The sequence below is a fragment of the Arachis hypogaea genome, chromosome 8 (genome assembly GCF_003086295.3).
Source record: "Arachis hypogaea cultivar Tifrunner chromosome 8, arahy.Tifrunner.gnm2.J5K5, whole genome shotgun sequence".
NCBI classification, from domain to species: Eukaryota; Viridiplantae; Streptophyta; class Magnoliopsida; order Fabales; family Fabaceae; genus Arachis; species Arachis hypogaea.
This window is the reverse complement of record NC_092043.1, coordinates 46,450,239-46,471,955: the sequence shown is the minus strand read 5'-3', so window position 1 is coordinate 46,471,955 and position 21,717 is coordinate 46,450,239. Positions and strand designations below refer to the sequence as shown.

The 21,717-nt window shown below is 31.0% G+C and overlaps 2 protein-coding genes and 1 long non-coding RNA gene across 3 annotated transcripts; 1 reads left to right on the top strand and 2 right to left on the bottom strand.

The window, feature by feature from the left end:
- The first annotated feature begins 8,672 nt into the window (after positions 1-8,672).
- On the top strand, positions 8,673-9,590 carry LOC112707850 (uncharacterized). The gene is made up of 2 exons (XR_011864903.1): positions 8,673-9,015; positions 9,116-9,590. It is a non-coding gene; the product is annotated as an uncharacterized lncRNA (long non-coding RNA).
- A 2,301-nt stretch (positions 9,591-11,891) lies between these two features.
- LOC112707849 (uncharacterized) lies at positions 11,892-14,709 on the bottom strand. Its single transcript, XM_025759849.3, has 3 exons — positions 13,582-14,709; positions 12,783-12,827; positions 11,892-12,173 (listed from the first exon to the last, which is right to left on the bottom strand). Exons 1-3 carry the CDS (start codon positions 14,004-14,006, stop codon positions 12,116-12,118), a joined length of 528 nt encoding a protein of 175 aa, XP_025615634.1. The 5' UTR covers positions 14,007-14,709; the 3' UTR covers positions 11,892-12,115.
- A 296-nt stretch (positions 14,710-15,005) lies between these two features.
- Positions 15,006-20,914, bottom strand: LOC112707848 (protein HIGH CHLOROPHYLL FLUORESCENCE PHENOTYPE 173, chloroplastic). The gene is made up of 13 exons (XM_025759848.3): positions 20,051-20,914; positions 18,781-18,993; positions 18,467-18,671; positions 18,239-18,314; positions 18,001-18,136; positions 17,768-17,872; positions 17,182-17,262; positions 16,454-16,543; positions 16,253-16,318; positions 15,898-15,954; positions 15,723-15,800; positions 15,593-15,640; positions 15,006-15,464 (listed from the first exon to the last, which is right to left on the bottom strand). The coding sequence occupies exons 1-13, from the start codon at positions 20,612-20,614 to the stop codon at positions 15,393-15,395; spliced, it is 1,791 nt and encodes a 596-aa protein (XP_025615633.1). The 5' UTR covers positions 20,615-20,914; the 3' UTR covers positions 15,006-15,392.
- Positions 20,915-21,717: the final 803 nt, after the last annotated feature.

Genomic DNA, 21,717 nt, shown 5'->3' with positions numbered 1-21,717 from the left:
ATTTTATATATAAAAAATATATAATTTATATTTATATTTATTAAAATTTATACACATAAACAAATATAATTTATACTCATATTTTTTAAAATTCGTAATATGAATTAATAAAATTTATTTGTTAAAATTAATTTAATATTTATACTGATTAAATAATAATAACAAATAATATTTATCTGCAATGCGGTTATAATATCATGCCTATAATCATATTTACTTGGCAAGACCTTCACCCTACTCAGCGCTTTTTTATTATGAAAGTCAACCTCATCATATTAGTATTGTTCATCACCTGTTCAGGTCTAAAACCTAAGCCTCCTTATTTTTTTGGCAAGCAAAGTTTGTCTCAACTCGGAAGGTGGGGTTTTCTTTCAGAGCTATCATTTTTTCCATACAATTAAAGCTAAAGCGTAAGAGAGAGATTACGAGACTTTCAAGTACTTACCATTCTAACCACGTTAAATTGGTGGTCTTTTGAGAGATGGAAGAGATAAGTGGCTGATTTGTTGGTCCCAATGATATTTGGGACTAACGTTAGTTCTTCAATGTTATTTTTAATTTGAGCGGTTAGATCATTTTATTATTAGATCTAACAGTGTAGATTTAAATGCGTATTATATGTTTAATTTTATTAAAATACTACATAATATTTAATGTTTTTAAAAATGAGTCTTTTTTTTTTCTTCTTGTTATTCAATTTTTTGCAGATGGAATCTCTTCTTCTTTACCACCATAATGAAAACTGGCGCTAGGAGCAATTTTTCCTAGCATGCCGAGCACGCCATCAGGAACCCCCACGAACGCAACTGTCAGGACCTGGATCAAGACTATTCCTCACTCCTGCCCACCCGCCCCCTGAGATTTGTGATCTTCTTCGCATCGGTGTTCTCAGATTGAAGGAGGAGAAGCTTAGGTTTGGATGGACGATCAAATTGTGGGTAAGAACAAAGAGTGACGACTGTATTCGGGTGAGCTTTAATCAAATAAAAAAGCAATCTTGGTTGTTGGATCTTCTTTTCACCGGCGGCTCTGATACGAAGATATTCTTATCACATGCTCCTCCTCAGCATCAGATGAAAGTGCTCCTTTTTCAGAAACCTGAAATTGACTGTGAGCCACATAAAAAATCAATGAAAAGACATGTTAAGAGATCAACTATAAACTATTAGAATAAATTTAGCTATGGATAAAAAAAAAAAATAATCTTGCATTTTTTTTAACACAATATATTTGTTGAAACTTATAGTTGAGCAGGTAATAATGAAAAATCATTCTAATGAATAAATACGTCCTTGGTTGAAATGTGTTAATTAAACTGAGTGAGTAAAAGATTGGTGATGAACTTTTTTTAATCAATGATTGATTGGGGTTGAAGATACATTCATGAAAATAGTTATAGCTCTTTTTAAAAAGTTAATTAATGATAATAATTGAATCTATTTAACAGGAATAAACATACATTTAATTGTATTGAGAATCAATCTCTAACCAATATAAAATTTATCAACTTCTACCAATTCTTATTGGACTGGACCCAAAACCTATTAACATAAAAAAATCATCTCAATTTAATCCTAATCTAAGCTGTTGCCCCCTTCCCTCCTCTCTCCGTCTCCTATCTCATCTTACTCACAATGCCTACAAATCTTATATAGCTATCCTCATTGCCTCCTACTGGTTCCGACGAGTATTCCCCCACGACAAGTCGTCGGAGAAGACAACTAGAACCATCAACGAAGAGAGCCCTATGCGGCTGCGTGCCGTCAACCTTCGCACAACTGCATCGGTAGCCTCGACCCTGATCATCCATCCGCTACAAGACGCTGACGACAACAACCCGAGTCACCATGCAAAGAAGATGACGAAGCCATCGATCGTGACTTCTCTCTGTTGAAGACAACATTTCTCACCCCGTAAACCATTTAAAGTGGTCCGTTGCTGTGCCGCGCACTAATATGTCGGCATAGCCACAACCAACACCTTCTCAAAGACGCGTTGTGCAAGTTCTTTCTCCTCTATTGTCGTGTTTTCTGACGACTATGTCTTTTTTGGATATATTTGTGTCTTTTGCGGTTATGAAGGTGTTTTTTTTGTATTGGATGTGTCTGCTAATGGAAGTGTCTTCGATGATACGGTGACGATGCAAGTACCACAATGACGACAGCACCTGAAGAAAGGTAGATTGCGATCGTAGATCTAAGAGAAAGACGGACGCTGATTACAGTAACCTTGTGGACGATTATTTCTCATTAATGTCATTTTTTAAAATTCAAATTTATTAAAATAATTTAAAATTATTAATTATTAATTGAGTTGTCAAAAATTGGCAGCAGATTGACTCTTAATAGTCAATACTTTTCCATTGAAAATTTAAAAGATAATATTTTGTATATGTTGTAAATGTCGTCGCCCTATCTAATGGAATTAATCTAAGGGTAATATATATGTTTGTCTATTCTTATCCGACGCCCTAAATTTGAAATGCTATCAATAGTAATAGATAAAATGCAATATGTAAAAGACTAAAGGATGCTTCGAAGAGTTTGTATTCACTCATTCGTTTTGTTTGTATGTTTATGGTAAAATAATTGTGAAATTAATAAAAAAAGATAAAGCAAAAAAAATCTTAAAAAGAGTATTTATAACTCAAAATCTGCTCATATCATATGAAAAAAATGTAGCACTGTAGTTAGGATAAGAATGAAGAAAAATGTGATTTTACTAATTATATTAAAAATTTGTATGTTTTTAAAAGTAGTTGTGATAAATATAACATGTGTTTGTATAATAATAAAATTGTAATAGTTTTTTCTAAAGAGTTAATTAATAAAAAAATAGAATCTCTTTATTTATGAGTGAAGAGTGTTCTTTTATATAATAAATTGATTGATCTTGATAGTTAATTCATGTTTTCGTGAAAAATCCTAAAAACATCCCTTGTTATTTTTAAATTTTGCTTATAAAAAAATTTACAAATTGGTTTAAACTTATAAAATGACTCAAATATGATAAAAATAGCATATATTAGTTCAAATAAGTAATATATATATATATATATATATATATATATATATATATATATATTAAGTCAACTTATGAGCCAACATGTTGAATTGGTCTTTATTTATCAAGTTTTATTCTCTAATATATGGATCTAATTTCTTGTACTATCATTGAGTTCAAACTATCTCATGCATGAATGCAGATTCAATAAATCAAATTTATGAGTTAGTCAAACTCATCAAAATAAAGATATTAAAGTAATTTTATATTTTATAATGGAATAATTTTTTTTTATAGATGTGAGTTAAATTTATATTTGAGATTAAAGTTAAAAAAAGAAGTCGCAATGTTCATAAATTATACTATTCATTAATAGTATTATTGTTATTTTGTTATTATTAGCTGACAATTATATTATTCGTCAGTACAAATTATTATTATTATTATTATTATTATTATTATTATTAAGTCAAATCTATAACATAAAAAAATTGATTAGACTAAAGTTGCTAAAGCTTATTTTATATTTTATAGCAGAGTAAGATATGTTTATATTATTGTTATATTTTTTATTATTAATAGCATTGTTAACTAATAATTTTTTTAAAGATGAAAAGTTATTCATTATTTGGCAAAGAATAACAAGTGTTTTTTAAATTATGACAACATAAGAAACGATCAAAGTGTCACTAAATGGTGACAAAATTTGACATATCTTTAATGAAAAAAAAGAAAAAAATTCAAGGAAGCTTAACAAGACATAGTACTATGGAGTTCTTACACGAACTTGTTAGATTTAGAGACTATATCAGTTGTGGTGACTACTTCATTCTTTAAAATGAAGCGATTTTAGCAGCTAATAGAGTAAGCTTATAGTATCCTATAATTTCTATAATCGTTTTTTTTTTCTTGCAGGTTTCTAAATTTTTAAATTTAAAATCTGATTAAAATTTAAATTTGCCATTTAGCGTAATGTCTATATATTTTCAAATACTGAATGTTCATGAATGTGATAGCAAATTTCTAAATTTGACATCGAATTAAATATGTATTGAATGATCTTGCATACCACATTTTAAATTTAAAATCTGACATATTAAAATTTAAAATTTGACATTTAGCACAACACCTAGGCATTTCCAAAAATTTGAATGCTCATGAATGTGATAGCAAATTTTTTAATTTGGCATCGAATTAAATGTGTATTGAAAGACCCTACATACCACATTCTTTTTACTATTTTTGTGAGTGCAAAAATTTCGGGACAAATCAATTTATTTCACTCTGTTTGTCTCTGTAAGTGTAGAAACAATAATGTTACTGAGATAACTTGACTAAGCAAGAAAATCAAGATTTATTGTGTTAAGACTCTATTTTAGCTATCAATTCTGTTATCAATTAGTTATTGGACCAGGAAGGATTGAGTTCTATATATAGGATTTATGTGGTCCATTTCATGTATAATATAAAACTTCTTCTATTCCATTGAATGATAATACACACAATACCAATTTCAATGTTAATTGTAAAATCTCCTCTGCGACGTTCATCTTCAATCTTCATCTTCTTTACTCTTGATCTCTGGTACCTAACATGGTATCAGAGCAAAACTCCGATCCAGAAGTAAATTCACCAGAAATCACATCTTCCAAAACCCTAACTATGACTAACAATCTTCCTCTTCTCACAAATAATTCTCAGAAGTTCATGCCGATCAGTGACAAGCTTGATGAAGCAATCTTTTTTATTTGGGAACAACTTGCTTTATTCACAATAGGAGCCAATGATCTTGAAGATCACCTCCAAAAAGAATTGATCCCCTCCATGTTTGATTCTGAAGCAAATCGTGCATCCAACACAGTTTTAAAGAGCTACAAGCAGTGAAAACAACGTGATAATCTTCTCACTACATGGCTTCTTCAATCCATGGATGAATATTTCAAAACAAAAATGATTGGTTGCAAATTTACTTATCAGATGTGGGAAAGAATTCAAGAGCACTTTACAAAATTTTCGAAAATCAAAATCAAGCAATTGAGGACAAAATTGAAAAGCATCAAGAAAGGAAGAAGTTCAGCTAGTGAGTATCTCAAGAAAATTAGGAAAATTGCTGATTCTTTAACTGCCATGGGTCATTGTGCCCCTAAAATTATATCTTTCTTCGATTCGTATGAATAAAAATGATATTAATCATTCATCTCTATGCAAGTCTTGTTGTATGTCCAAAATGCACTCACTGCCTTTTAACACTGTCAATTTTCAATTTAATCATCCATTAGAAATGGTCTACACTGATGTTTGGGGACCCTCATCAATAATTTCTCATATTATGTTTCATTTCTAGATGCATGCACAAGATATCTTTGCATCTACTTAATATCCTCAAAGTCACAAGTGTTCACTGCTTTTTAGCAATACAAAAATCAGATGAAAAATTTTATTGGTTTAAAAATTAAACAATTACAATCTGATCATGGTCAAGAGTATATGTCTCATTCCTTTAAATCCTTTTAGCAATAAATGGCATCATACATCGATTTTCATGTCCCTATACTCATCAACAAAATGGTAGAGTTAAAAGAAAACATAAACATTTAGTCGAAGTAGGCCTTTCATTATTAGCTACTGCATCCATGCCTCTTAAACATTGGGATAATGCATTTTTAGCTGCTGCATTCATTATAAATATATTACCTTCCACCGTGACATCAAATAAATCACCATTTGAACTTTTACATAAACAGGTGCCAAATTACAGTTTTTTTTAAAGTATTTGGATGTGGATGCTATCCTCTACTTACACCTTATAACTCTACTAAATTTAAATTTAAATATGATTTGTGTGTCTTTATGGGATATGCCCCACATCACAAGGGCTACAAGTGTATGAACTCTCAAGGTAAAGTATTTATTACTCGTCATGTGCTTTTTGATGAAAATTTTTTCATATAGTTCTATGTTTTCAGAACAGTACAACATGCTAGCCAGAAATCCTACCGTCACTTCTATATTGCCGGTTCCTATATTGATTACCACTACCGATTTTACACCTAATTTAGTTTCTCCTTCACTTATCACTCACGCATCTACCACACCAATTCTTAGCACTGGCCCTTCAACCTCCTCCTCAGATAAAATAGCTAATTTCTCAACCCCAAATTCTATCTCCATAAAAAATATTGAAATTCCACCTCCGTCCGTTGTCAATTCCAACACCACCAATATTCATCCTATGATCACACGCTCAAAGACTGGTCCCTAAAGCCTAAAGCTTTACAATCCACAGTGAAAACTCCTCCTGATTTTCTCAATGAAATATCCCCCAATACTAAACTTACTCTTACAACACCACATTGGACCAAAGCCATGGAGGAGGAGTTGGCTGCTCTGCATCGAAATCAAACTTGGATAATGGTTGAACTACCAAAAAATAACATAGTGATAGGTTGCCGTTGGGTCTTTGCTATCAAACGACATCCCGATGGAACAATTCTTAAATATAAAGCACGACTAGTGGCTAAAGGCTTTTATCAATGAGAAGGAATTGGCTATGATCAAGTTTTCAGCCCTGTCATCAAGCCAGCAACTATTCGTATCATTTTAACACTTGCAATTTCTCAATCTTAGCTAATTCGACAATTCGATTTCAACAATACATTTTTTAATGGTGAACTTCAAGAAATTGTTTACATGCAGCAACCTCCCTCTTTTCTCCAAGGCTCTTCAAATCAGATTTGCAAACTTCATAAGTCAATTTATGGTTTGAAACAGGCCCCTCAAGCTTGGTTTACTAAATTGGCTACTACTTTGTCTCGATTTGGCTTTTAAAATACCAAATCAGATCCTTCTTTGTTCTTACAATTTTCTAAAACTTCTACTATATATATTTTAGTGTATGTTGATGATATTTTTATTACTTGTAATAGTGATTCCGAGATTATTAAACTTATATTACAACTTCATTCCATTTTTGCTTTGAAGGACTTGAAAAAATTTAATTTTTTTAGGCATAAAAGCAACAAAAACAACATCAGGATCTTATAAAAAAAGATAGTCTTTTTTTTCTAATAGATCATAAAAAAGAGGGACTCCCAAATATTAATTCTAACCACGACTTCTTTTATTTATAGTATATTTTGTATTTAGGATTTTATAATATATTGTTTTGTTTACTTTTTCATTATATAAATTTTAAAACGGAAAGCACATTAAATGAAATAAAACATTTTTTTCCAAAACCAAAAAATACCTAATAATCTCTTGGCATCTTATTACGGATCGGATCCATTAAGATTTGAACATTTCAAAATGAAATTAATTAATTAAGTTATGCAAAATATACGAAGTTGGTGTATCAGGGATGTAGAGAGAAGTCCAACTTCTCAACCCAAGATTGATGGAAAGATGAGTACACAAGTTAGAATCAAAGGCTCCTTATGTAGCGACTTCTCTGTCCTCTTCTAATGTGCAAACACGGCAAGCATTTGGGAGAACAACAACGTTCCTACCCATGTGTCAAAAACTACACTAGTGACTAGTCTCTTAAGATATTAAAAATAAGATAGGACAAGGCATTGATAAATAAAGACACAAAATTTTGTGTTCTTGTATTTTGTTTGGCGATAAATTTGAAAATTTAATTTATTCTTATTTTTTCCATTCGAAAAATTTCAGATGAAAAATATAATAATAAAAAATATAATTATGAAAAACTAACAAGAATAATGAAAGAAAAAATAAAAAATAAGTTGTATCCTTTATTAGTTTCTCTGTGTCTTTCCTGTCAGGATGGACACAAAATATACTAATTTAGTGTCTCTGAATACATTGTCTCTGTTCATATCTCATCTGCCAAACACGATTTTATATCTCTTTGTGTCCTTATCTCAGTGTCCTGTCTCTATAAACAAACGCAGTCCTACTGTTCGCTTTCTGTTAAAATTGTTTAGAGTAAAGTATATTTTTTATTTTTAAGATTTTTAATTTTATTTAAAATATTTTTTATATTTAATTTTATTTTTAATATTTTTAATTTATTTAATTTTGTTTTTAATAATTTTTATTTATTTTAAAATTATTTTTAAACATTTTTAATTTTGTCCCAAACATTTTAGATGGAGTTAGTATTTAAAGATAATTTTGATATAAACCAAAAATATTACGGACAAATTAAATACAATTAAATGTTAGAAATATTTAAAAAAAATTATAAATATTAGAGACAAAAAATATATTTTATTCATTTATAGGTAGATACGATAGTATCCTTAAATAATTTGATATATTAAATTAATTTTTTAATAAAATAAATATTATTTATGTTTTAATTATTGTTTTCTAAAAATAGTATATGTATTTTAAAAACTAATCATTAAATTAATTATTAGATGTACATATATTATTTAATTTATTTATATAAATTTAATTTATTTAATGGTTGAATTTTAGTGTATACATCACATAATTAATTATTCATATATAAAAATATTTTTATATAATTATATAAGTGATCACCTTATTTATTTTTATATAATTTATCATTTAATATTGAATAAAGCAGTATGAATCTTATTAAAATTACATTCAATATTTGATGAATAATAAATAAGTTGTTATAATATTTTTCTCGGAAAATAAATACGACAGATATTTCTCCTTCGTCAAAAGTTGCCGTGATGATTTGACTAACATCCATGCACCTTTTTTTCTTTATTTTTTTTAATTTTCTATTTACCGATTTATAAGAAGATATAAGATATTTATTTCATCTTCCTCGTATACTATATATGTACATATATAGGCACCTTTCTCTTTAAGTTACATTAATTGAGACTTGATAGAACACAACACCCAAAAAAACAAGAAAGGGATCAAAGGAAGGAATTGATTGAATCTTGAATCTTCAAATTCATAAAATATGAGAACGAGTTGTTTCCTCAACCTTCCCATTCCAACTTCAAACCAAGCTCCAAATGCCTCTCTAATCCCCATAAAGCCACCTCAAGTTTCATTGTAAGTTTTTAATTAATATATTCATATCTATACTATACACTTCAATTCATATATACAAATATATAATAATATAATTTCCTTCTTGTAATATAATATAAAGGGTGAAAATTGAAGGAAATTGGAAGAGACATGTTATGGTGGGAGTGACAATAATAGGGTTGGAATTGATCATCAATAATTCTTCATTGGGTCATGAAAAAGCTTTTGCTGAGGAGATCATGAAGAGTAGTAGTGTGACATCAAATAACTCATCCTTAGTTTCTTCGCTGGGCAGCGGCAGCAAATGGAGTGAAAAAAGGGCATGCCCGCCTTGGCACGGCAGCTCGCTGGAAACCATTGTGCCGGAAAATCTTCCGAGGCCAGCGGCACGGCGGAGGTACGAGGCTGTTGGTTCCCAATCAAAGACGGCGCCACCGCTCTTGGTGGACAAAACTAAACTAAGAAGCAACAACAAAGAGAGTTGCTTCTCTATGTGAAAATCCAAAAATTGATCAAATAATTGTTTTAACATGTGTATATACGTAGTTATTATTAATTATAAACATTCGTCTCGTAATAAAGATACGTTTGAAATATCCCACTGAAGAAAAAGATCTGTTTCGACTTTTGAATATAATTTAAAACAATATTATATAATCAGTAAATATTATTATTTTTATCAGTAATTAATCAATAATAATTTATATTTATATTTATTAGAATTTATAAATATTTTTTAAAATTTGTACATATAAATTAATAAAATTTATTTATTAAAAATAAAAATACTAAAAATTAATAAATTACTAATTTTTAAGAGGTTTTTATGGTAATTTAAAATGAATTATGAGCATACTCAAATGTTTAATATTGCAATTTTCCCATAGTATAGTACTTTGTTGGATGTGTGTGGGGGTTGTTCATTGTAGTACATGTAGTACAAATTACGAACCCCTTCTCCCTTCATATATTTGTACTACCCTGTTTTATTTAGAGTTGTTCTATTCTCTTCTGCTTTGTTTTGTTTCCTCTCTCTTTTTCAGTTGAATATCATTCATTCCGCTATCTTTTCTTTGTTTATTTTTGTAGATTTGGCTTGTTAATTGTTATTATAAGGTCCTTAACATTCGAGTTTCGAGAGGTTAAAACTTGAGACGTCTTACTATTTTTTTTATAAGATACATCATATATTCCAGCAATGTTCATTATTAGTGAGAGAAAAAAAAAGACCATGTAAATTATCATTACTTGAAAATTGATTGTAATTAATTAGTCATTATACTAATAGTCGACATTATGAAAATATTATAATTGTATATTCTAATAATAAAAATTATTTTACATGGTTAATGTAATAAAATAATAATAATAATAATAATAATAATAATAATAATAATAATAATAATAATAATAAATTTTTAATTATTATTTCAAATATTTTAGTTGATTACAAGATAGATTTTTTTCGAATAAAAAAAAGAAAATACCCAAACATACTCTTATAAATTATGAATTAATATTTAAATTAATTTTTAAAATTAAACTCGTGCCTTAATAGATTTTAGAGTTTCGCTATCAAATTTGGTCTCAACAACTTAATATTCGATCTTATTTTTGTCATAGATAATTCATAATTATAAAGATTGACAGCTATCACACTAAATTCTGTAACAGTTATTTGATGTGATAATTTAAATTTTTCCTCTTAATTTACTCTTAAAAAAGCCTTTAAAATCTTTAAATGAAATGGGATTAGGATTTTAAATATTTCGTAAGAAGCAAATTGAAGTAAAAAAAGCTTTAATTCAATTATCATTTCAGATAGCTGCTAAGAAATTTAACGAGATTACTATCAGCACATCAATAACAGTTCTGTAATAAAAATAATGTAAAAGACTAATATAAATCACAAATATTAGAGAACCAAATTAAGTAAATCAAAATTTTGATGATTAGATTAAAATATAAATATAATTTCAAAGACCAATTTAAATATTAACTATATATAGTATCCTAGAGTCTCAGTTGTCCAGAGTATTATTAGAATATTTGTAACTACATCCTTTGTAGTTTGTAACAAGAACAATCTCATTGGATATTTGAAATTGAAAATAAATTCTTAACCACAATAGTTCTCTCTGACAAGAGTAATTTTGTTGGAGTTGCAATTGATAGTAAATTCTTAAATATATATAGTAATTTACTTATCTACGTTATATCCCTTCAATCTTAAATTCTTAATCCAATTCGAAATCTTCTAACTCTGAGACCATCAATGGGGTTATCGTTAGCATAAATTAGGATATTTGATTATTAAAATTAAATAATTATTCCCATAAAGATGTCTTCATATCAAAATAATAACAAAAAAAATTAATAAATAATTTATTATATTTAACTAAATATAATATGTGTTAATACTTTAACTATCATCTTTACATAAAAATATTTTTGTGTGAATAGTCATTTTAAAATTAAGGATCCAAATAAAGACTATATATTTTCATTATTAAAAAAACTATCAAAACAAATCTCAATGCAGTTTGCTACAAAAACTCATTTGCAAAAAAAAAAAAAATTCTAAACATAACAAATTATTAGACCGAATTTAGAATATGAAGTTGTAATGAAAACCTCCTACCTCCTAATTGTTATTTGTTACTCAAATGAGATAAAAGAAACATCCTCACATAAAGACACTAGTGATATTTTAAGTAAGCCAAATAGGAAAATACTAATTTTACAATTAAAAAGGAGTCAACAAACAATAATTACTTAATTACAACGAAAAAAAGTCAGAATTACCCTAACAATAACAGAACAAGGAGGGAAAATATTTAGAGTTTTAGACCAAACTCAGATGAGTTTATACACACACCTCTACACTGGCCAACGAATTTGAAAGGTACCAATTTTTTTTTTCTTTATTCTTCTCCCTCACCCCAAAAACAAAAGGTGGCATGATGTCCTTATAGAGATACCAGCTTTTGATAACTATTCTTTCATACATTAACATGAATAGGTAAATATAATTACGACGATTAAGAAACTCAACTATTTTTAGAGGTCAGCCTGTTTTCTTTAAGAAAATTAATTTGAATAATATAGAAAGTATAGAAATTTAAGGTCCATCATCAGCATCACCTATCAAATTACAAATGTCCGAACATTCCACCAGACTGCATAAGAAAACACATGAACTAATTAGTTGAATAATTGGAGTGTCTATGTAAGGTTCTAAGCAAAGATATTAATTTTAAAAGTTAAAGAGTAAATCGGTATTATTTTAGTCACTAACGTTTGAATTTACAATCAAGAGAATCTTTAACCTTTTTTTTTTCAAAATAGTCCTAATTATAAGAGAAGAATGAGGGTATTATTGAAAATAAAAAATTTAAGGACTAATTTAAAAACGTTAGAAACTGTTTTAACTTTTAAGCAATAAAAAAGCGTAAAGACCATTCTAACTTCAATATAGGTTCTCGAAAATCTAAGTTGCTAAGAAAATAATCTATTAAAGATTGATCATTGCTTTGTAGCATCCGAAAGACAAATTCTGTTTAACATTATGCTAATGTGTCAGCAAGGATCAATAATCAAACTTAGCTTGTAACTCCTCTTAATTTTGGAACATAAAGATGGCTCTAACTTTGTGTGTTACATTGTCAGTAATGAAGTTTAAACTGCTCAAAACCTTCAGTATTGTATTCCATTGATCCTAGTGGTTTAGCCGGCACTAGTTGACACAATTCATAGCATATGTATAGATAGTAGTTGAATTCATTTACCAGTATTGACGAGTTCGAAAACCTTGCTTGAAAACAACCAGAGGCCTGAAACATTCAAATTTCAAATAGTATTTAAACCAGTATAATCAATATTGGCTCAAAAAGAGAGAGAGAGAGAGAGATCTTAACATTTTATCTTTATATTTTTCTTGATGGAAAGAATTAAGAAATTAATCTCAAGATTCAAGTGAAACTATTTCATCACTTTTTGCTATATCTTTAGATCAATACCAAAACATTGAGCTGTTATTACTTATTTGGTACACCAATCATTCTTGATTATAGATTTTTTTTTGTTTCTCACGATATTCTTCAATTTGGTAGGTCAATGACTAATTCGTTACGGATCAGAACTTCATTTAAGGGTTGTAGCTAGCTAATAAATTACTACATGCATAAGGTGGAATTTGAACCCCAACACTTGATTAAACAAACTAGTGAGCTAAACACTAAATCAACCCAACTTGATTCCTTGATTATAGAATTATAATAGGAAGTTAACCACTCAACATGTTAATACATGCTAATTGGTTAAACCATTTCTATTTTCTAGTGACAAGAGTTTAATTTTGATGAACTGAAAGTATAGTTTTACACAGTTCAATTACATCCATTCTTTTGAACGCAGTCAATGTAAAAAATAATTATTTTTTTATGATGTAACATTAACTTACAGTACATCAAAATTAAATTCACTTAATAATTTGATAAAATTATTTAATATAATACGTGTCTAACATGTTAGCTATCCTCTGGGTATATAAAATGTTGAAAGGAAAAATTTGATTTGGTGATATACCTTCGAACGTTAAGAGGGCCTTCTCCCGGAGAACCGTCACCACCACGAATGCAAGTTGTGACGCACTTAATTGTGCAAGATTCCGCTTTCCTTGACTTGGGTCTCTGTATCCTCCCTCTCTTGCAGTCTTTCTCCGCCGCGCACTCACCGGAAAGTGTCTGCGGTATGTTCGACAGAGTCTCCGCCGGTTCGCCAATCGCGTCAACTGCCGCCATTGCCACAGAAGCCATAACTGCCGAAGCCGTTAGGAATCCGATGAGTGCTCCGCTCGTCAGGGGAGAACTGACGATTCTACTGCTTTGGACACTGCTACTACTATTCTTCTTCGAACATTTGCAGCTGATGGCGGTGCTTCTTCTTCGTAGGAAAGGCAAAGAGGAACTACAAGCAGAGTGGGGCGATAAACTTGGGCCATAAATTTGCATTATCTATCTTTTCTTGCCAAAATTTCTTCTCTATTCTATCCCCACAATTTCTTATATTAAATTACCATGTTTTTTTTTTTTTTCCGTTCTAAAATGTTCCACTATTTCTCTAGTTCCTGCATATTTCAACGTGAATATTAAAAAGAGAAATCATATTTCAACCCATTGTTCTTTTTTTTTAATCTAATTTCGTTTAGCATCCTATTTTTTTAAGGTGGAAACTCACAGTCGACTTTTTGATACTTGAGCCCGTTAGATGATTTGACTAAATTTTCATCTAAGGACTCTTAGATATCAATTTTAGGTAAAGTCGGCTTCAATTGAGTTTTCACCTTTTTTTTTATCTAATAAATATTCCATCTTATATGCATGTGTCAAAATGCACAATCTTCTAAACTGCGAAAAATGATAAGATTATAAAGTGAATTATTAATGGCCATTAAAATTATAACTTCTATTATATATATGTTTTACTGTCTTAATTTTATGGCAATCACTTTACTCCTCATTCAAGCTTGATCTCATCTTAATATCAAATTCCTGAAGTAACTTTATTTGTTTCAATCAACACTTATTCTTCTTCTTTTTTTTTTCTAAAATCTAGTGTGGCTTTTTCAAGAGGCACAAGTCCACAACCATCATGAATGCATGTCCTCCACAAGTGTTGTGGTGAAGCCTCTCTGGCTCTCTCTGTGCCATGAAAACTAACCAGGGAAGTTAACGAAAATGGGAACTATATGTCCACAACTATATTCCATGTAAAAATCACACGAGAAGCCATCAGATCATGTGACAAGCTGAATTTCAATTTGGTTTAGAACTGTCCAATTATTATGCAACCCATTACTCGGCAGTGATCCGATAACAAGACAATCAGAATTCACAAGCTTATCCTCTAGCATAGCCCTCTCTTACTTCCATTTGTTCGTGATCCTAGTGCTCATTCAAGAGATTATATTATTAAAAAGCGTTAAGCAACAATAATCGAGACGGAATGCCTTTTAGCAAGGTTTTCACAGTTTTGATTTTTCCTTTTACTTCAGAAGCTGTTACAAGAATTACATCCAATGATCCAAGAACTCAGTCTGTACATCTTATCAAACAAGGCTCTACATATCCATGCTTTTGTTTGCATAGTGCATTTCATCTATTGAATATAGGGAAAAAAAAATTAAATTTTGGGTAGAATATGAACATACACATATACATTAAAAACTAGCTTTTCAGGCTATGTTTGGTTGGGGGAGTTAAAATGGTATAACAATGTTCATGAATGAGAGTGTAACTTATAAAATTACACGTAGAACTCATCCACAAAGATTTTCAATCCACTCTTTAGCCCCAGCAAAACATAACCTAAAGTATTTTGTATTCAACTGGAGGTGCTTAGGTATTCTTCTCCAAGACAGAAAGTGCTGGAGTGAGATAGTTATTTGCTTTGTCAGGCAAGTGTGCAACCTAAGCAAACACAAAAAAAAAGGGGATGAGTTTGCATGAATGCATACCAGATCAAAAAGAAGTACTTTTTTTTTTCTCTCATTATATTTCTTTCCAACACACATGATATTAAACCATTGTTCACTTACCAGCTCATACAGCTCCTTCCCTTGCTCAGCAACATACTCATAACAAACCTAGGCAAGGTTAAGACTTCAGTTTAGTTTCTTTGGGCTTAAGCCTATTCTTATTCTTTTTAGCATATAGTGTTATACTCACATCAAAACTTTTGTTTCTAGCTGATGAATCGTGTAGTGCTTTCACACATATATCAGCCACATCGGCGCAGCTGATGCCCTGGATATGCATTGGAAAAGGTTGAGGCTTATGCAATGGAAAACGAAAAATAAACTGAGAAAAGTACTTGTATCTGATATTAATAGAATACACAGACCTGAGATATTCTATTTCCTTGGTCAAATATTAGAGCACGCTGCCCACCAGGCTCCTCCTGTCAGAGAATCTGAATGTTAGAGAACAAGAACAGAACACAAAACTATGTTTATCACTCTACAAACTGAATGAATACGCTGAACATCTTTCAACATTACACTTTTTGTTTAAATGCCTATAAATAGACCATTTCGTCTTCAATTCTTTAATTTCAATTTGTTTCTTTACCTAACTTCTGTTCTAATTCCCAAGACACTTATAGTGTTTCCAATGATACACATTAAGCATATGCTAGAAACCCAGAAGCCATTTGTTAATCTTAACAACTATATCCTCCAATTTGCAACAGAGTTCACCTCGAGGGGTCCGGGACGAACTATTGTGTATCCAAGACCAGATCTTCTTAAGGAGTCTTCCCCTGCCTGGACACATTCAACAGTGCTCCATAATCAGGTATAAGTCCTCACCCAGGATATATAACTAACTAATTAAAATATAAATAGAGAAGAAGAAACTCTCAAATAAATCCCAACAAATACTCAAGGTATGGAGCTAACCCTCTTGGCTTTAAGAACCTGCTCCCGTCTAGAAGGTTCAATTCCTAATCCCGAACATGAAACTAGAACAAAATCGGTTTCTTGCCCAGTCTGCAGTGTAACACACAAACAAAAGATTAACACCACACAAAAAGGAATAATCACTGTTAATGCTGAATATATATCATCAACATGCCTTATTAAGCACATTCAGCTTGCTGGTTTTTCTGCTTTCAAACAATGACATTTATGCTGTACAAGAATTTTTCACATAGCTAACATGACAACAGACAATAGCATGATACCATGCACAGAACAATTATTTGATTAGGATCGGTATAAACTCATGCAACTAATGTGAAACATACAATTGGGCGCATGTGTACTCATGCCAGTGAGGGAGCGAGAGTGTAAGAGAGAAGTGAATTTTTGAGAGCACCATACAAAAGTTCCATATTGCGAAAGACAGAAAATTCGAGGCTTTGATAACATTAACTGCTAAGACTAAGACCCATACTGTTGCCGGCATCCTTGCCCACAAACATAACAAGAAAAAGAAATTTGGACATCATTTATCCTGTTCATTCATCTCAAGCAAGAAGTAATAAATAATACAAATAAGCTCTACCATCGGAATCTACAAATAAACAAGCTTTACAATTAGCATACATTGAACATTAGACATGCATGCAGATCAGCATTATTGTTCATGCTATATAATGAAGAGTAAACAGTAGTGCAACACTTACAGGCAAGGCTTTTATATATTCCAATATAAGCTTAAAACTTCTCAAATCCTGTTTCGTTTCAGCATTTACTTCGACAGGCTTCTGAAATAATAATGAATATAAAATGAGCAATGGGTGAAAATATTACCTACTTTGAACAAACAAAAATTAACATGGGAAAAAGACAGACCCGGAATAAAATATAATTAAAAAAGAAAGGAGGGAAAGCTAGAAGCTTTCTTCATTTCTCTTGTTTGTTGCCTTGTGGTTTCTCACAGCATTAGTCTTTCTCTAAACTAGCTTCTAGCTTTTGGGGAGAGAATTAGGTTCACAAAGTAACAATCTTAACACCATCCAAAAAATCTTTGTATTTTCTTCTTTGTCTAAAAAATTTCTTCATCTATAGAAAAAGGTTGTAGAATTTATTTAGTTTTGGGACAATATCATGCTTGTTGTCAAATAATGTAATGAACTAGATTGTGATTTGTCAGTGTAAGTACAAGAGAAGGGATCATAATATATGCACAAGAAAGGGATTGTAAATCTATCTACATGAAAAGATGCAGTCAACATGTGTAAATTAAAATTGCTCTTGCCAAAAGGAAACCTGTCTTCTAGGCTCAAAGCGTATAGTCAATGTATGTATAAGGAAAGGGTCCAATGGTGGATCGTCTGGTTGCACAGGCCGGAATGATGAAAATGGTACTCTAACCTGCCACATAAATAAAGATAGTAAACAAAAGCTATAACTTTACCTATCATGACTTAGAATTCAAAGCAGGTTAATAAAAAATGTAGAATCAATGGACCATAACTTCATTAGAAGGGAATGATTGTTACCCTACAAAATCCCACTTTTGTACTAATTCTTGCAAAATATAACTTGCTCTGACTTGGGTCCGCCAACGGACCAGCCTCGAGAATTAATACATAGGATCTTCCATTTCCACCAACAGAAAGAACCAGACCCTCATATCTAACATCATGACAGATTTTGACTCATTATACATAAATCAAGGTATAAGTTTATATCTTCAGAAACACAAAACAAAATAATTATTTATTCGGTGTCCAGTACCTGTCAAGAGTGGAACCTAGAGGTAGAGAAAGCTTTTTGGACAGTTCCACAAACCCTCCTCTAGTGAAGACATACCCTAAAGTAACACAAAAGAATATATAGGGTCAAAACTCAAAGGAGAATTTTTGGAAGCCCTGTTTACACTAAAAGTAGTAGCATATGAATCTTCTCTTGTAAGCAATGCAGCCAAAAATCCCAGCTAAAATTATTCATTAAGATCCACCATACCTGAGAAAACAGCCTCTCCATTCTCAGTGAACTCAAACTTAGCATCCATCCCTCCATCATATTTTGTGGCAACTACATCCTGGAAGTAAGTTCCTTGTCGAACTTCCCATCCATCCAATGAAGACGGAGATTTGAATTTGGTAATCACAAGCTTGCTTTTACTGCTTTTACCAGCACGCAACTGGGCCAATTTATTGTTGTAATCCTGAAAATCAAACATAAGCACTGATAAATAAACCACAGTAGAGAAGACATGCTTGCATACAGGCAACACCTTGGCATAAGGGAAGAGATTTTAAGGAATTGAGTCACACCTGAAATGCTTTACAGAGATTATAAACTCCTAGATGATCAACTCTGAAGAGATCACCTGTAATGGTAGAGCGGGCAGTAGCACAATAGATTATTTTATTACAGCCTTCTACAGCAGCCTTGAGGGTTGCCGGATCGCCAACATCCCCAATCACTATCTCGACCGACCTTGGGAGCATGTCCACTACCTCCTGATCTGCTTTCCTTACCAAAGCCTTTAATGCGGAAAAAGAATTAACTGAAGTCATGAAGCAGAGCAAGACCAAAAAATAGGCCAAATCGAATTAAAGTAGACCAATTTATGCTGGACAAAATCTAAAGCAATTATCAGCAATGATCTTCCACATGAGTGTATGATTTTATAGATATTGATCCACATTTTCCTTGTTTTGCCCTCATATTATACACATATGTACAAATACAAGCATTGCCACCTGTTATCTGTTTGTTCGTTTTGACTCAATACATATATCATACATTACTAGCACTCACTGAATGTAATGGATAACATTAGATAGCAGATTGTATTAGAGATATATTATATGTGCTCACCTTTGTCATCCACCAAGCCAACACACCTTTTTTACCATTCGACAGGTGTGTGGGACTCATCTCATGTGGTCAAATATACATTCCAGGTTAATGCTCACTTTGGTTCTTGTAGGAACACACCTAAGTCATCTTACCCATATATCTTTCGATATGTCAACATAGTTCCATAAATAACAAATATAAGTCAAATTAGTCTCTTAACATGAGTTAGTGAGTTACATTAGTCCTTGAGAGACCTTCAAAAGACTAATTTGACTCATGTTGCTAGATACAGAGACTATTTTGACCCATCAAAGGCTACATAGACCAAAATGACTGAAGAGTATTCCTACCGGGACCAAAGTGAGCATTAACTATAAATATAATCTTGATGCACCGACATTTTACATAGTCATCCAATCACACTTATTTTTTAATGAACATGGGTAGTTATTTTTGTTAACATAGCGTGACATAATTGGATGACCATGTAAGGCAGCATTACACGTATAAATTTTCAATACATATACAGTATAAACAAACATTGTGCTGAATGATCTCCCTACTTCACATCATTACTAACACAGACTTCCATGCAGTTGTGAAGTTGGATAGTTAAAAACCGTGACCATTCTCAACTATCAACACGAAAACAACTGCACGGTGAATTTCCACCTCCTAACAATCCTAATATATACACATAACATTACGCTAAGTGGAAAAGATTGAGAAAAAATGCACCTTGACAAGGTAACCTCTGATCATGAGCTTACGGACCACAATGCGGCCTATGCGACTTGTGGCACCAACAACAAGAACAGTAGTGTTCTGTGCACCGGGAATAACGAACTCGCACATCGGCCCCTCCCTTATGAACAGAGTTTCTTCATCGTCCGTACGACTTGTCCTCGAAATCTGTCCTAATCCCGAGAATTTCCTCCAAACCTCATCGAAAATCTGCCGCGATTTCCTTCCCAGTCCCACCGGATTCACGTCGTCAAGGCTAAGTTGCAATCTGTTATCATCATCCTCGCCTTCTTCGCCGTCGCCGCCGTTGCCGTCGTCACTTTTCTTTCTCCTTTTTCTTTTGCCGCTGTCTTCGGTGCTCTTGGCGGAATCGGAAGGAGGAGAAGCCCGTGGAACTAGAATCAACCGAGTGTTCCTCTTCGGTCTCAGAGAATTAGAGCACGTGGTGAAATGTGTTTTGGAGAAGGCGTTGATGGAAGAAGCTAGAAGCTCCGAAGAGAATCTAGTGTTTGAGTAGAGAGCAGTGTTAGCGGTTGTTGCCGCCGCGGCGCTACTCATGATTCTTGAATTTCAGGTGCGTGTGTTTGATTGTTAGTTAGTTAGTTAGCTAGTTACCATTTGAGAACCAGAAATTGTTGCGAGAGGGAACAGTGTGATGTACAGCAAAGAGCAATAGATGTTGTTTGGAAGGTGAAGGTTGTGGAGAGGAAGGCAAGAGAAATATGGACCACATGGCATGGGAAAGAAGAAAGGAGGAAAAATGGTGACTTGGGTGCTTCCACGTACACGTCTCAATACTCTTTAGTTCCAGCTCGGACTTATGTTTTTTGGATATGGTACTTGACTGCCTTCGTGTTTTCCACCCGAAGTCCTTAGAAGGAGAGATTTAAAAGCTTTATTTTGGTAAAATTTTTATTTTTTAAAAATTATTACATTAGTAAATTAAATTAAAAATAATTTTTAATAAATATAAATAATAATAATTGTATTTGGTAAAATAATTTTAAAATTTAAAAATATTATAATAGATATAAATATAAGTTTAAATTTAAAAATTAGTTAACGTATAAAGTTATATTAGATTTTTAAATTTTAAAAAATAAAAATCAACTTTAAAAAATTCTACCTTAAATACACACATAAACACATGATCTTTTTTATTTATCAAACACAAAATAAAAAACTTAAACTTTTAAAAAATACAAATAACCTCTTTGAAAAGCTTTACAACAAAGCCAAACCTTAGTTTCATAATGCTTTTATTTTTTAAAGTTATAATATTTATGTTTAATACATTAAATTAAAAATAATTTTTAATAAATACAATTAGTAATAAATATATTTAATAAAATATCTTTTAAAATTTAAAAATATTATAATAAATATTAATATAAAAATTAAATTTAAATATTAATTAATATATAAAATTATATTAGATTTTTTAATTTTGATAAGTATTGTCGATTTTAAAAAATTCTGCATTAGATACTTTCAAAAGTATTTTTATCTTTTAAAAATACAAGCACATAATTTTTTTAATGTATCAAACACAAAAAAAAAGAAGAATTTGTACTTTATAAATTTTTTTCAAAAATTTTTATCAAACTAAATTTTAGTCATTCGAATGAAAAATTTTAATTTTTAATAAATTTTTATTCATT

Coding starts and splice junctions, on each gene's coding strand:
- LOC112707849 (XM_025759849.3), bottom strand. CDS start 14,006: ATGCAAATTTATGGCCCAAGTTTATCGCCCCACTCTGCTTGTAGTTCC. Junction 12,828..13,581: donor GGCCCTCTTAACGTTCGAAG/GTATATCACCAA, acceptor TGAATGTTTCAG/GCCTCTGGTTGTTTTCAAGC. Junction 12,174..12,782: donor TTTCGAACTCGTCAATACTG/GTAAATGAATTC, acceptor TTTCTTATGCAG/TCTGGTGGAATGTTCGGACA.
- LOC112707848 (XM_025759848.3), bottom strand. CDS start 20,614: ATGAGTAGCGCCGCGGCGGCAACAACCGCTAACACTGCTCTCTACTCA. Junction 16,319..16,453: donor AGGTTCTTAAAGCCAAGAGG/GTTAGCTCCATA, acceptor GAATGTGTCCAG/GCAGGGGAAGACTCCTTAAG. Junction 15,801..15,897: donor AAGGAAATAGAATATCTCAG/GTCTGTGTATTC, acceptor ATGCATATCCAG/GGCATCAGCTGCGCCGATGT.